Source organism: Schistosoma haematobium, chromosome 1, assembly GCF_000699445.3.
Source record: "Schistosoma haematobium chromosome 1, whole genome shotgun sequence".
Classification (NCBI taxonomy): Eukaryota; Metazoa; Platyhelminthes; class Trematoda; order Strigeidida; family Schistosomatidae; genus Schistosoma; species Schistosoma haematobium.
The window spans coordinates 43,138,860-43,155,890 of NC_067196.1; the positions used below are offsets into that span (position 1 = coordinate 43,138,860).

General features: G+C 36.8%; 1 protein-coding gene across 4 annotated transcripts in view; it reads right to left on the bottom strand.

Moving 5' to 3' along the window:
- Window positions 1-6,414: 6,414 nt before the first annotated feature.
- RPL5_2 (60S ribosomal protein L5) overlaps window positions 6,415-17,031 on the bottom strand; it is a 42,534-nt gene continuing 31,917 nt past the window's right edge. For 2 of the 4 annotated variants that reach the window (XM_051218296.1, XM_051218297.1), the window contains exon 9: window positions 15,802-15,991. In XM_051218296.1, the coding sequence (XP_051074143.1) occupies window positions 15,935-15,991 (57 nt within the window). In that variant the 3' untranslated portion in view covers window positions 15,802-15,934. Of the gene's footprint in view, window positions 9,968-13,742; window positions 15,992-17,031 lie in introns of those variants that run through there. The other 2 variants (XM_051218293.1, XM_051218294.1) reach the window with 2 other exon arrangements.

Here is a 17,031-nt window from a genome sequence, read left to right on the forward strand (position 1 = left end):
TACAGCTGGGTGTTACGGTGACGAAAACTATAACAGTATTATCTTAGTCATTATCAGCACAACTGTTTATGGTCAGATTTCAATCAACATTTTCAGAGGACATGGCATCGTTTACACTAAGGTTACGGCCTTCTGGGTTCTGAAATTCTAGAGATACAAGAGAGTTTATCAGTCGTAGAATATTTGCAACATCAGAGATTCCCAACGAATTGGGCTTAATTCTATAAGCTTTGGGATTAGAATGCGTTTGGGACCTTGATGCCAGTGGTCTTTAGCTAGCTTTTCCCGCCCTTTACTGGCATGGAATTCTGTCTGAAAGAGTCCTAATATAATGTTCAAGCGTATTTGAATTATTGTATGAACTAGGAATCACAGAATTAACGCAATTGAATCAAGAATTAAGACACAAGCACAAACGAATGTTATGTATTTGGAATTCGCAATCGAGCATAAAACAAGTACAAAGAAATCATTAGTTCGTTCAAACACCACATCCGCTACAGCTTAAATTAGAGTCTAGGTGTTTGTAATCAATCGTACTTCTTCTCAAATTCATTCTGAATCTGTCTGACATTGTATTGGATAAGGATTCTGTATTATCTAGAATGTACTCATTAGCATTTGAATTATCAACTGAAATTGGAACTGAATCACCTGGGTCCTGAAATCGTATTTGACCAACATGTCGACTGTGTGCACTTAAGTCATTGATGTCTAGAATTTGCACCATCGATTTTCCGACATTCTTCAGACCAATACCCGTAGATGGTCGAAGATCATTTCCTCGATAGTATGTAACTTCTGCAGACTCCAAACATTTCATATTTGACCGAAGAATTCTTCCTTTCAATAGCCTCGCTGGAGTCCCCTTCGTCACCGAATGTTTGGCATTGCTATATTGCAATAGAAAGGTATCTACTCCCCTCTCCAGCTCATTAAATGTTGAGGCGGCTATAGAATCAATAGCAGTCTTTAATGTCCTGACAAAATTTTCTGCCTGACCATTAGAACACGGATGTCTGGGAGCAGTAAACAGATGTCTGTACCCTATACCTTTCAACCAGGTAGTGACTGCATCTGCAGCAAAGTGATAGCCATTATCAGTCACTAACACCATAGGAACCCCTTCTCGACTAAACTCCTTTTTAATGCTTGGATTGTGAAATCAGAATTTGGTGAAGTTGTGAAAAAACTTCAGGCCACTTCGAAAAAGAATCAATAACTACTAGTGCATAGTATTTACCAAGAAACGGACCACAATAGTCAGCATGAATTCTTTGCCAGGCCTCAGACGATACTGGCCATGGAGTCCACTTCGAAGGATGATTTTTCAACTGATGACATTTCCCACAATTGTTCGCAGTACGACATATATCTGCATTTATCTCTGGCCACCAACATGTGAGCCCTGCCAAGGACTTCATTTTCTCAACACCTAAATGACCACTATGAAGATCTTCAAGAACAGATTTACTCAACGAAGGAGGAATGACAACACGACCATTTAAACACAGAATACCATCAGGAGTAGTAGATAGCTCATCCCGCTTTGAAAAATAGACAGAAAATCTACGTTCCAAATTAGCACTCCAGCCCTTCCGTGTAGCACTGAGTATACATCCAAAATATCTGCGAGTTTCTCTAATGAGGTGTGAACGTCTCACTGATAAAGGTTGCACTAACAAACAGTTCGAAGTATTAATAGGTCTATCTTGTAATGACTGTTGAGAAATGTAGTCAACATGTTGAATTTGTTTGGCACTTCTGGGCTAAACCGTATAGTCATATGCACTCAAAGCAATACTCCATCGTTGAACCATAGCAGCTGAGGAACGTGCTAAGGGTTTTTCAGGATGATAAATAAACTTTAAAGCTTCATGATCCGTAACAATAGTAAATTTCTTTCTGAATAAATATTTATGAAGTCTTTTAACAGCCCAAAACACAGCTAATGCTTCTCGCGGAGTCTGTGAATAACCTTGTTCTGTAACAGTAAGTTTGCGTGAAACACAGATAACTGGCCTACCTTCCTGTTCTAAAACTGCACCGATTCCCACAGGTGATGCATCAGTAAAATACACGGAATGCACATAAGGGGAGTACGTTCGAAGAACAGCATCACTTTGAAGAAACTTTAGTAGACTCCGTAAGCATGACTCTAGTTCCTTACCCCATTTGAATGAATTGGATTTCAAAATATAAAATAAACAATTTGCGCGACAATAAATATTAGGAATAAAACGGGAGTAGTATTGAAGAGCACCCACTAGTCAACGTAGTTATGTAAGATTTTTCGGAGACGGTGCATTAGTCAGTGGAGCTAGTCGTTTTATATCTGGTCTAAAACCATTACCATCAACTAGGTATCCAAGGCATTTAAAACTAGATACACAAAATGGACACTTATTTGGATTCACTGTTATATTCTTCTCAATTAAACGACGCAATAAAGCAATAAGTCTCTGGTCATGAACTACCTTATTAGAGCCATGAACAATGAGCTCATCTTGATAAACTTCAACACCTTCAAGATCACTAACTACTTTATTCATAACTTCCTGAAATATGGCTGGAGAACAACTTAGACCAAATGGAAGGAAATTGTATTTGAACAGACCTAAAGGAGTGTTAGTTGTCGTCAAAATAGATGAAGATTCATCTAAAGGAATTTGAAGATAAGCATCTTTTAGGTCAACTTTCGAGAACACTTTAGAAACATGAAGTCGGTTTAGAATATCTTCAGCTTCTACCGTCGTGCACGTTTGCTTCAACAAACGGGAATTCTGAGTTAATCTATAGTCACCACAAATCCTAAGGGTCTTTCCTTCCGACTTCAGTGGTGTAGCGATAGGAGTACCCCATGCTGAAGACTGAATCGGTTCAACTATGCCTTGGGATTGTAGTTCATTATGACGACTAAGCAAAGTATTAGAAATCCTCATCGACTGGATATCAAGTTCATTCACTGCTCCGTAGTTAATACATGCAGTTCTAGCATCTTGAAAGGAACAGTTTGGCATTCTTAACAGCTCTCTTTCCAAACTCGGTATGTTAATTCCTGCAATTAATCGATCTCTCAGTTGCACATAAAGTTGACCACCGAAATTACACTTGGCAGCTTGTTTCTGTAATTCAAGGATGAATTCCCGACCCTTTTGGTCATTTTGACGAACCATCTTATGAAACTTCGCCCTTTCACGGCATTCAAAACTGGTGCATTTTACATGACTTAATAATAGCTCTTTAAGAGTTGCATAAGGGAGTGAGATAGGTTTTTCTGGATATACCAAAGTTTTCAATAAGCTGTACGCTTCTCTCCCAATGAATGTCAGGAAATGTGCCACAATCTTATCACCTTTAACACCCTTCTTAGTCATGCTCCAGATTTCAAACCTTTCCAAATAATCCTCAAAAGCTTCCGAAGTTGAATGAATATCTAACTTTTCCATCGCAGGATCTATCGCGACGCCAGTATAATGTTCAAGCGTATTTGAATTATCGTATGAACTAGGAATCACAGAATTAACGCAATTGAATCAAGAATTAAGACGTAAGCACGAACGAATGTATTGTATTTAGAATTCGTAATCGAGCATTCAACAAGTACAAAGGTATCACTAGTTCGTTCAGACACCAAACCTAACATACCTGGGAATCTAGTTTCGAGATAATCAAAGAATCCCTCGAGTCTACAGATGTGTGTACTCCGAACAGTACCGGTGATTGCATATCAGGGTGACTTCTTTTTATTCTGGTGCATAGACATCGAACATTCGTCATGTCGCTGGCTTTAGACAACTTAGACTTGATGTTTTCCAGAACACGTATATCCGGCATATTTGTAGAATTGTGGTCTAGTTTGTTATTAGTACTGCTATAATACCAAATCTAATCCTAAAATTGTATATTTGTCATGATGTGACTACGTAATCTGTGAGATCTTATGTGGTAATCACATCACTGTATACCCTGACTCGTCGTGTCTTAACAATCAGTAATATAATATTCGGCATTTCTGATGAACACGTTTGAGCTGAAGATAATATATATAATGTGAATAAAGATAAGTTATACAGAATGACCACGTCTGCTAGGCTGAGCCATGCCGCGAATTGAATGAATTCAATGTTTCCGCGTTGATCACTGTTGGCCTCACATTCGTGTTAATTATTGAATATAAATCTATTCGGTGGTAATCGGACTAAAAAGGTTAAAAATACAATACAAGCACTAGTCTCAAAATCCACAAGAAAGAAGGTATTACAAGACAGACTTAAGCAAATTTTCAAACCTTGACCGAAGTACTTCAAGTTAAAGTAGACCATATAAGCTTTTTGATGCAAAAAGTATACAAAAGTAAAGCTAATAACAACAAGTACTAAATCACTGCTCTATGTCAAAAAGGGGTATTATTATTATTCACAAACATCTTACGGGTACGTAAGTGTTGTGGAGAAAGCATTCCAGGTTTCTTCAAAAATGCAATAATACACAAGTTTCAATGTTAGCATTATATTCGCTATATTCGAAAATGAGAAAAAAGATAATAATGATAATAGAATAATAATAAATCAGGTTTTTTGTAATTGAGAAGAATATTGAGTAGACTTTAAAGAAGGGAAGCGAGAAAATAAGGGAATAGAAATAAAGGAGACGTGAAATGCGCAAACAGTTTGATAAACTTGTTTATGAACACAGAACAAGAATAAACCACTATGTATGCATCGTCAAATTAGTAAAAAGAAATAAAATGGAAAATAATTGAGAAAAGACAACTTGTTGTTGCAGTAAGACATGACGCTAGAATAAGTGTTTGTGCAGTCATAGTTTCGAGTGATACTATGAAAGTCTCAATTAAGTGAAAAGGATAATCAAATATCAATATGTATGAGTCATATATGCGTAGTGAAGACAAAGCTAGTCTGAGAAGTTGATTTGTGTGTAACACAAGTTATTGTCTTAATTGCAAGCTTTGGAATCTTAAGAATAATATTTATTTAGAATAGAAATAGAGAGAAAAGAAGTGAAAATATAGTGAACGGGTTCAACCATGGTAATAACAATTGTGCAATGGATATCGACCTCTGAAGTAAATCAACAATTTGTAAAAATATTTTTAATGAACTCGGATAAATGCATGTAGACTCATGTAATAGTATATAGTGTAAAATTTGATATTAGTATAAACTTTTGTGCAATAATAACTTAAAATGGTGCTGTGAAAGTCGCAATTAATTGCAAAAGATAATCAAATATAAGTTTCTATGTGATATATATTTTTGGTGAAGATAAAATAAATCAGAGTAGTTAATTTGTTTAAGTGTAACATAGGATAATTTGTTTTGTTTTTTGTCTTTAGTTATAGAATTTGGATGTTTAGGAATAAAATAGGTTTAGAAGGACAAAAAGAAATGAAAAGAATATCTTATGTGTCGAGGGACGAATAATGCTATTGATAATAGTAATGCTCATAGATACGAACGTAAGCAGACTTTATATATTAAGATGAACAGAAAGGAAATAAATTGAAATAGACTTTAAAAGTTTCAAAGGTCACACTTTGCTTTTCAGTCAATAAGATGGATGACGGACTTTCTTTGTATAAATCATTAATAAACACATTGATATTCAATAGGTGACGCAATCCACTTTCGGAAAGAAAATCATCAAGAAGACCTCTGAACTGGGTTGTAGTTTCACTGCAACGGAGGTTCACTGGAAGTCTGTTCCACATGGTTGAGTAGCGAATAACGAAAAACTTCTGGTGTAAGTTTGTATGGGTTTTTGGAATTGCCTGAATATTTTCCTTATAACGTAGATTTAGGGATGATATCGTAGAGTGTGAAGAATTAGGAGCCGAAGTATTGAAAACTGTGGGCTTTTACTACCTAGGGCTTTATTTTCTATATTCATAATATACTGGCGTTTAGATGAAGCATTTCTGTCGATTAAATTAAGTATACTCTGAAGTGCATCCACATTATGATGCTCGTGAAAACGGTGTTTCAGTTTTTTAAGCTTTCTTTTAAAAGTATCCTGGCCTCCTCTAGCGTTATAAGCCACATGGCAAATAATTGGAGCAGTGCGGTCAAGAATATATCAGGTTGTAGTATAGATCGTAAAGCACAATGCCAATATTATTTGTGGTAAAGTAAGTTTCCCATGGTGAACGTCGAGTAAGAATTTCAGTCTGTTTACAGGTTTGTTGATCAAACTGTCGGTTTTCGGACCTGTTGTACGCATCTACAAAGTCCTAGTGTTTCAACTAACATGTTACATTGACATGGTACCGGAGTCGAATCTCATGTAAGGTTTGGCAGATTAAAATCACCAGAGCTGGTTGGTGCGAAGCAATGGAAATGACGTTTATTAGTAATCTATCAAATCTAGTATCCGCATGAGGTGGTCTGTATGTGCATCCTACCAGTAGGTAATTCTGAGACTCATAGTTTACAGTAACTCAAGTGGAGTCGTCTATGGCATCAAGAGATTTATCCTCAAATTTGCACACCTGAATGTCCGAACGGACAAAGATAATTGTACCGCCTCCTAATCCATAACATCTATTGGTTCTTAAGAAAACGTAGTTACCTACATTCAAGGAGTGATCGGATATAGATGAATTGCACCACGTTTCCGTCATAAGTACAATGGTTGAATTTACAAGGAATAAAAGGGTTTTAAGATGAATAATTTTACTGGACAGAGAGCGGGCATTGGACGAAAGACTAAGAAACTGAGAATTATTATGGTGCAGCAGGTTAGAGTATAAATGATAGTTGTTAGCTCCATGAATACTCGTAGGATTGGCTAAGGTAAGAGTTGTGTTGTAAAGGGAAATAGGTTCAACAACTTTGTCATCATTTGAAATATGTTCACCGTTGCCGGCGGAATTACAAAAAAGTCTTCTCGTTTCTATTGGATGTAACATCTTATAAAGGCATAGTGTACATATTGGGAGCCGGACCAAGAAGGCTATCAGGTCTATGTGTGCGACCAAGTGGTCATTTACAACTCGGATTACTATTTATACCTGACGTATGGGTAACACGTTCCAGACGTTTATTTCCAAGGTTTATGGTTAGTTTTGGCTCCTTCATAATTTTGGGAAAATCGAGTTTTGTTAAACATACTTACGATGGTTTACAAGGTTCGAATACATCGACATTAAGTGTGTGGTCAGTTATATAAATGTTATGATTAATTTTCCTGTTGTCCGTTTCACAGTTACTGTAACTGAGTGCTGCACTAACAGGGATTTGGACTGTGTTATCCCATTCGTCATCAGCAAAACTACTTCGGGTTGAATCTAAGTCAACATTCTTAAGAGGATGAACACTATCTACATCGGGATTACTTTCTTCTGGGTTTTGAGCCTCAGGAGAGTTTTTCGGTGACGGCATACTCGTAAAGTTAGATGTCCTCTTAGAATCGGACTTAAATTTACGACCATTAGGGTTATGATGCATTTGGGAGTTAGACGCTGGTGGTCTGTGAACATCTCTTCCTGCTTTCTGCTGGCATAGTGTTCTTTCTGGAAGAATCTTAATATCCCTGAAAGTGTAGTTTTGCCCCGATGAATTGGAGAAATTAGAAACTCACTGGCGTCTGCAGATTAGTTGAATATGAACAAGATCAGTGAGTACATACCAGGGTGACTTCTTTTAAATCTTGTGCATATTTCTGGCTCTAAACAGACTAGATTTGATATTTATAAGGACATATGTGTCTGATATATTAAACAAAATTGCACTGCTAGATCGACTAATTCTTTCGAATGCCTCTGATGCAGCACGATCTAAGAAATTATTCATGTCATACACATGTTGTGGAGTCACTGTGAGGTTAGGATTGATGGGATACTTAAGCGGATTGAGAATGTTCGTGTCAACTCGGAACTTTTTGCATCATCCATATGGTTGCAGTTGTGATTATCATAACTGTTTATCAATAGAGTCTTCAACATGTCTGGAATGGAAACAGCTGGTAAAAGCTTATCCGTGTTATATTGGGTCGTCGCAGTCGTTGTGCCGGAAAATCGCTGATCACTTATTGTCATAACGAGGGACCTCGGCAATTCCCACGATGCGAAAGTAAGAACAGAAAGACTGGTATAAGTGAAGATATATTAGCCCCAAAACACGACGACGACGATGATCAAAATAATCCAAAATACACTGGTTTATATATTGATTTTACATCCATTTTTGATTAATAATTAGAATGAAATAACATATATGAAAAATACTTAGAGTTATAACAAATCACAGACTGATTATAGTTCGTGTCAATGGAATACAAGAATATCGTATATTATACAGAATAAAATATCATACGACAAAAGAAAACAATTACTACAGTGAATGATTATCACATTGAATTAGAATGGATGTAATGTCGAATAAATCAATCGAAAATTGATTTTTCGTTCATCATATCAGTCTGCTTCCGGATGAACGGAATAGCTCGTCTCGTTGAAACTGTCGGAAATCGTGTCAGTAGTAGTGTTAGATTTTGTCGTCTTCCTACGTTTGTTTGAACTTCTAGAAGCAGGAGCCTTCATTTTATTTTGTGGCGCGATAAGAAAGTGACATAACAGATGGTTTGAACAAAATGTTGGAAATAGAAATGGGTGAAAAAAAATCAATGCCGAGGGATCAGGATAGTCTAGAAATCAAAACCTATGTTTAACACAAAAGTGAATGCATCGTGAGGATTAGTGAAAGTATCAAAAACAGGAGATGAGAATGGCATGAGGATCGTAGTAGAGATGTATTATGTATGTCAGTTCATGTCTGGAGGCAAAATAGAACAAAAAGGAGCACGTTCTATAAATTTTAACAAATATATTACACGGAAAGATAGCTTTATGTAATAAAGTAATTTAGAACTGTCGATAATTAGTATCAAACAATCAAAGTGGGTACAGTATTTGGCACGTATATAAACTGACAGCCTGCATTAGTAAAAATTGGGAGGTGTTAAGGAATTGCTCAAGTTTCCTCAAGAACGATAACCGCTTGTGCATTCTTTTCCGACTCGACTCCATGCATGACCTTTGTCATTGTTTCTTTACTAAATCTATTTATGCTTGAAGGTTATATCTTGCTACTACAATAACAAGCTGTCTCAATTTGTTTTGTGTCGTTTGTTATACCTTGAGTATCAAGTTCCTTGTAATCCATTTTCTTCCCTTGTAGTTGTTGAGGTTTCGATGTAGTGTTCATTCGGCCTTTCCCGACTTGAAAGGGAACCAATAGTATTAGACCAGCCCAGTCGTTTTTGTTCTTAGGTCCGTAAACATTGTGGGCCCATACTGAGCATCAGTAGCAAGATTCAACAAACAAATTGTGATGAACTGGTGACAAGCAATTCTCCAAAAGCTGTGTAGGAAGTAATTATCTGCAGACGTGATTTCAAGTTAATCCCTAAGCCATCGAGCACAAAGTCTGTGGAGGCTAATGTCCTCTATATCTGACTCCAATAAATAATATCCCGTAAACTGAGTATTTAAGGTAGGCTTAATCTCCTAGTAGAATTACGGATTTACTCGAGATTATTGAGAAGCCTGAACACCAGTTATAGAGATAATTTATTGTTAATGATTAATAATAATCCGCAAGCGTGCAGCGAGCAAACACACGATGAAACAGAGTGTGAGTGAGTGTGTGTGTTAAAAATCCATATATATTTTTGAGAGTTAATCGGGTGTGGACAAATTATCGATTATCTGCACATTGCAACCAATAGGAGGATAGCTTAAGGGTTAATGTACAGACATGCATTCGATCATACACACCGAAATTAACATAGTGAATTAAGTCTGAGTTACAATGAATAGACAAATGGTACAGTGGCCAAATGGGCTTACCATAAGTCTTAGCTTGGCCGAAGTCCATTCGGCGTGATAAACCCTTTTTTCTAAAGCCTAAATTAACATTCACACGTCACAAAAACTGAATACGGTCTGTTGAAAGGAGAAAAAGAGCGATATTAATAAGATACCAAACAGTAACAAAAAGATAGAAAAAATGAGTCAACAAGAGTTAATATCTTTTATGACAAACACGAATGATTGTAATTGGTGAATAAACATGGTATAATCATATAAAGCTGAAGAGACTAAAGATAGGGGCGGGTATTTAATGCAATCATTAACTGGTCCATTTACCGATCATGCCACGCAATGTATGATAATAACACATATGAAGGGTCACAATTGATTGATCACTGGGTGGTGATCAATCTCATGCTTGTCTAGTCCCTATTAGTGCAGATCGAATGCTATCGATCATGTTGCAATGTGGCCACCAGTCTAGGTGACTCGACACTGCATAGGGACTAGACAAGCATGAGATTGATCACCACCCAGTGATCAATCAATTGTGATTACATCTCAGTCCTACAGGAGGTTAGTCACGGCTCGGATAGCTCAGTGGTAACGTCTCTGACTGTGAAGCTGGGTGACACGAGATCGAATCCGCCAGGGAGCACCAGTTCCCTCAAGATTACAGGTACACCTTGCTGACGAGTGCCAAGTAGCACGAAACCCGGGTCCAGGGTTTCCTGTTGACTACCTCCAACCACCATCTAATCTCAATACATATGAAGGGTATTATTTACAGCAATATTTAACATGACTGTAAGTATGAATCACACTAGATAACTACATAGATCGTATCACTGGGTTGTATAATAAGTGGACTGTTTCAAAACATTTGCACATTTAAATGTTATATGTCAAACAGATAAATCTTTAAGCACTAAAAATTTAGTTAACTGTAGGAGAAAGAAAATGCATCACTATAGAAAACGAACGTAGTTCTGTGAGTTAGCGACCAAAATTTTCGATCATTTGTGAGCAAAGTGGCAAAAGAGATGAACCAGTGAAGTAAATGCTAAGGTGTGAGGTTGTATTAAGCGAAAGCGAGTACAACTCAGCTACCGTACAACGACAAAGGTACGGTCCAAATCAGAGTTGTAAATAGAAAAGACTAATAATACTCCATTTGGACTGCAGACAAACTTGAAATGGACGAAAAAAGAAATTAGCGGAGGTGATGTTACTTATAAGATGAAGCAAAAAACACTGTGATGAAAAGGAGTATTTGAATTATAGTATGAACTAAGAATCTCAGAAATAACGTAATCGGATCAAGAAGTACTAGATAAACACGAACGAATGTACTGTATTTGGAATTCGTAACCAAACGTTCAACAAGTACAAAGGAATCATTAGTTCATTCAAACACCACAAACACCTCATATGAAATATATTCACGAAGGATTTCACTATACTAAACGGTCATTGGATAAACAATATTTTTGAGTAGCCTATACTTCTGTCTAGCGAGCAAGTATATTGAGCAGTATTTTGTTGTGAACTTCGACTTTTGAAAGTGAAGGAAGTTTTATACGTTACTAGTGCTTGATTAACTATTCTCCTGAGTCATTTTCGGGAAGCCGAAGTGACCGTCCCTGGGGTTATGTGTGAGGTATCGGGTGAAAATGGCAAATCGATTGATGAGATGGTGAATGTTCAGGACAAGTGTTACGCATAACGAAGCATCGTCTACTTCAATTAGGGATGTACTAGAAGATGCTGGTAGGAATTAATGTCAGACCCATTATTGGACCATGATGTCATTTACTGTTGCAAGATTTACTTGCTCATTAATATAGATCGGCGTAAGACTAAGATATCCCCAAACTGCCAACTTTGGGGAAATTTTGGCCATTTTGGGGAAGCCGCTATAGTAAATTTCGGGGAAATGAGACGCAAACCCCAAAATTTCACCAAAGTTGACAGCTTGGGTCGCTATGGGTTTTTAATTTATTTCATTAGTAAATAGGAGTTTATCACTGACCATTACACGTCGAGGATTTACTGCATGGTCAATAAAGTGAAATGATTTTTTTTCAGACGAACAAATAGACAACTCAGTAGTCATTCCTTGACAATATAACCAATGAAACGGGAATATGGTAGATTCACGATTTCCTCTTTATGAAACACCTAGAGTTAATACGTCACTCAAGTATGTATCTGCAAATATCAACCTATTAAGCACCAAGTCTGTGAACCACTAAAACAATGGAGCAAAATTATTTCTAATACTAACCGAGAAATATATATGTGGGAATGAAGGAAAAGTCTTTTGGCTTGGCTGGAATATGATGTATAAAGGAAGCAGGGGAAAAGATAATATGGTTCCACACAAAATTATAGGGGACACATGAGTCTACAGAATGCAAAACTGTTCCTCCATTGTATACTTATTTGAAGATCAGATATGTTGCCTTAGTTGCAAGTGATGACCACTGACTGTTGGTTTTACAAATAATGCAGAATCCCAAAAGTCTGAAAACCTCACATGGCGATTAATGTTTAGAGCGGATCATTAGAATTTCATATTTAGATGGTGGTGATATTTAGCTCGGGGTGATGATTTGGGTGAAGTTTTCTTCTTTGAGTTGGATGCTTTGGTTGTGGAGCTTTCAGTTCTCCTCTGAACAACACCGTCAGTACAAACTTCAGGTAGAAAGTAAGTATTCGAATTCCTCCATAAATGACTTATAGCTTATCCTGTTGACTTCGGTCTTGATTGGTTACTGCTGACATTTATCCTGTCATTATCTAATTCTTTATTTTGACTGTACTCCACATTAATTTGATTCTTGGTCTTATATTTGACCATGGTTTTTCCGACTGTTTGGTAGATTTGATCGGTTTCAATTTGTTCGTTGATTGACTTGAGTACCAAACTTCTAAAAATCCCCTGGTGCATTTAGAATCCCCTTAACACTTTCCCGGTCGAGTGTGTATCCACGTGCATCGATATAAGTGACGATATACCATGGCGTTTGACCGCTAATTGGTGTTCGCCTATACGAAGATAAAGGAGACACCCACTTTTTCCGATGCAGTGTTCTTCGCAGTTGAAACAATTTATTCTACAGATGATTTTTGGGATTTTCCTCTTTTGTTATTTCGTCCATTCGTTTACACAGGATTGATTTTGGTACACCTAATGATTGCTGACGCGAACTACAGGATCAACAAATACTAACACTTCATGGATGACCAAAAGACAAAGCTAGAGAGGATACTCACATTAAAACAACTGGTAATCTTGACAACAGCGATCCACAACACAGAAAACAAAGAAAAACACCCTTACGAAATAATTAATCAAGATTCCAAAACCACCTATGGAATAAAATATAAAAAACTGCCTGGTCAACCCGTCAAAGCAACCTCTGACAAACATAGAACACCTGCTCCGAAAAGGATAAAACTACAATACAAATTACGCCTCAAAACTTACCACACAAGTTGAAATCATGAGTCAGTTGAAGCTAGATCACCATGGAAAACCTGGAAGCACTGGACGGCCGTTTCATCCTAGTATGGGACTCCTCAGCAATGCGCATCGACGACCCCGCACCTCGCGGGACTCGAACCCAGGACCTATGGGTTTCGCGCGCGAGCACTTAACCATTAGACCACTGAGCCGGCATCCAACGGTGTTAATGTCTAACTTCAACCAATCTACTTATTAGCTGCATCAGAGGTATCAATCAAAAATGCCGAAATAAACGAAGAAACTCAAGAGGAAATAAGACAAGCCGTAGTACCGCTAACTCAATCGAAGAAAGAAGACGCTTACTGACCTCACGAGAACAAAGAGCCTTAAAGAAAGTCGGAACTAGAAAAAATATTGTCATAGTTCCAGTGGACAACGGATGAACTAAAGTAACTTTGGACAAGGTAGAATATATCAGGAAAGCGGAGGAACTAGTTGGAGACAAAAGCGTATACAAACCGATGGACACAAATCGAATCAAAAGGTTATACAACCGAATCTCAGGGACTTGAGACAAGCTTGTCGAAGCAGGACAAATATCAGATGGATGATGAAATCCAACGGGCAAGTACTCCCTCGGTTCTACGACAGGCCCAACCCCTGGATAAAGTTAATGAGATTCAAACCAGAAGCTACGAAGTGATATGATTATTCACCACAATCAAAGAAAGTTTAGCTAAGGAAACCCTGTCCCTGCTCTTCAACAATTTTCCATATAGAATGAGATAACTGCGAATTGACCTAGTGATTGAAACAATTGAAAGAAATCACATTTGATCACCATGTTCTGGAGTTACTTGATTCGGCCTCAATAAACTTTATTCAGTAATCCAGGCTAAGAGTAAATCAAGTATATTTGGCTTAAAAACTTTTAGATTCTATAGAAAATGAGTCATTTCACTAGTGTTAGTATCGTGTTGTGAGTTCTAAAGAAGCTCTAGTACTAAAATACAATCCCTGAGAGCTCCTTCGAAGTTAGGTCCTCGCAAGCCTTCCGACATAGACTGAATAGGATTACTGGACATTATACAGCTCTAAAACTTCCGGAAACCTCTTTAGAGTAACAAACCTTATCTAAAAAGCAAAAATTATAGCCTTAATAGCCAATAGTAACACGTGCTATCTTCAGAAAAGTATAGTGTAGCACCGTTTGAAAGTGAGGTGTTTAACACCAATAACATGAACTTCAAGACATAAAATTAAAAACTTCATTCAAAAACATTTTTTGACATGCTCTTCATATCCACTGAACAGACGAAATTCTTTATAAGATAATTTATTTTTATATAAAAAATGCCTCGTGAATTTAATATAACTCCAATGGCCACAACGGATTTCAGCTGTTAGTACAGGTGGGTTTTTATGAAAGTATGATCTCCCAACTATTAAATGTGAGCGCTTCGCCACTTTTCTTCTCCATCAACTAGAATGGATGGTTGCTCAAATCATCTATACTGACGAATGAATGCACTCACTAGTGTTTTGGTCTTTTCCCTAAGATGTACCACGAAATCTTCCTAACGCATCCACATAATTTATCCACCTTTCGTTCTTGAGCGCATTTGTTTGCATTTCAAACAAATATTGTCACCGTGACAATTGTGGTATGGATATTCGAACCGATGTACGTACCTACGAAGTTCTACGTTGTTGACTGAGTGGTAAATCCTGTTTATCATTAGGTTTTCTCCTGCAGTCGCATAAAACGCTTATCTAAAATGTATTCAATTCTAGTCTACTGATAGCAGAAACCTCATACTGAAGTTTTATTTACAACGCATAACAACCAAGCTGCAATGTACCACGCCACTGATCATTAATTGCTTTCAAACTGTTTATCAGATCAGAACTTCAAGTGTGTACTTACAGCGTTTTGTTTCGATCAGTGGTTTTTTATCCCCAGGCTTAGTGGTCGAAAATCTGTGACTACAACATTTTCGAACCAGGACAGCATTTGGTGGAAAATGAGAGCAGAATCTCAGACAAAATATAAGGAAAAGTATCATGGAATATTAAACCTAAGACTCATTGTCATTTTGTTAGTAAGCGTTTTAAAGCAACATTAATATGTACTGTTTAATATCTAGTATACGAAACACAAAAACCCTACCTAACGTTCCTGTAAGTTCATTTTAATATAGTAATAAAAATGACATTTAATAAACTGGTCCGAATTATTATATTTTTAATTTAATTCACTGCTGTAGGTTACTATCTTTAACATAGCACTGGATGTCATTCATCACAAGTTTGTCAAAATATGGGCGACTCATACCAATCTATGATAACTACGCTTCGGTGATAGTGATTAAACATAATGACTTTTTTACGTTAAGGATACAAGTCCAGACGTGATCGGTGACTTGTGAAGAATCGATTACTTTTGTAAGATGAAATAAAAAAACATGAATTGTTCGAAACAAAAACGAAGTCCTCCAGTAAATAATTTGCAATTTTACTATAAATACATGGATTATATCACACTATAAGGGATGAAAGATCACAGTCTGAAACATGGGGGGTTATAAATATATACCTGAGGGAATGATAACACAATAAGGGATAATTCAGTATTTTTGTTGAACAAGAGTTGAGAGATACTTCACATGAGCCATCACTTCTGCCTAAAGAAATATAATTAGAGATAATGAGTTAAGAACAAACTGGAAATCAATGTAGTACAAATTATGCGATTGGAAATATAAATAATTTACTAAGTGAAGCGGTATTTGTACGTATATAACCGTTACATACCTAATTGATGTGTACATTCAGAGCGATCTTAAGTTGACAACTTCATTATCAAATGGAAAATTGATTATTGTATTTACCATAGAATTTCTTTGCATCAAAGTCACACTTTAACTGCCTATGAATTAGCATTTATTCATTACGATACAACATATACTGTGGTGTGAGATACTTATATCCACATAAGTAGTATATAACGATAGTCAGGAATGGAATGTATTTCAGTAGAAGATCGAGAAGGAAAGAACGGGAACGGAAGGCAATTGGTATGAAAATGCAGAAACAGTGAAATCTAAGACGATGGGCTGATATTTGTAAAAGAAATAGTCAGGTTTGAGACATTTGATTGATATTTTGCAAATTAACTATTTACTGTATTGTTCTCAGATTTTAGTAAGACGTTCTGTTATTTTACGCTCACATACATTCGATTGTCCCCACTCGTGTTATTGTTCACCACAATACATCGTTACATACACTAACAATTATTTTTGAAAAACTGCTGACATATGTACTAATTTCACAATTCTTAATCACCAAGAGTATATACACTGGACTTTATTTATTAAGAGTCACTACGCCCTGTATCACGAAAATTGAAATTCATCTGATGAAAAAGCAAGACTTGTCAAACCCAAAGAAATCAAATAATCTACCCATAGTTAAGTGGAACTTTTTGTTACCGAAGTGTTAATCTAAGCTGATACTTGAAAAAGTCACCTTAGTCAAGTTTAAACTCCCGTTAAAGTCCTTCTAGGGTTACAACTAGTTTCAAGCGCGGGTGAGAGAGGCCTAGGTATAGAGTTAACAACCACATCCCAAAATGACAATAAAATTCTCCCAACCCCCCTCTCCTGACAACTAGAGCGACAATTAATGCAGCTACATGGAATGTCCAGACTGTGTAGGAATC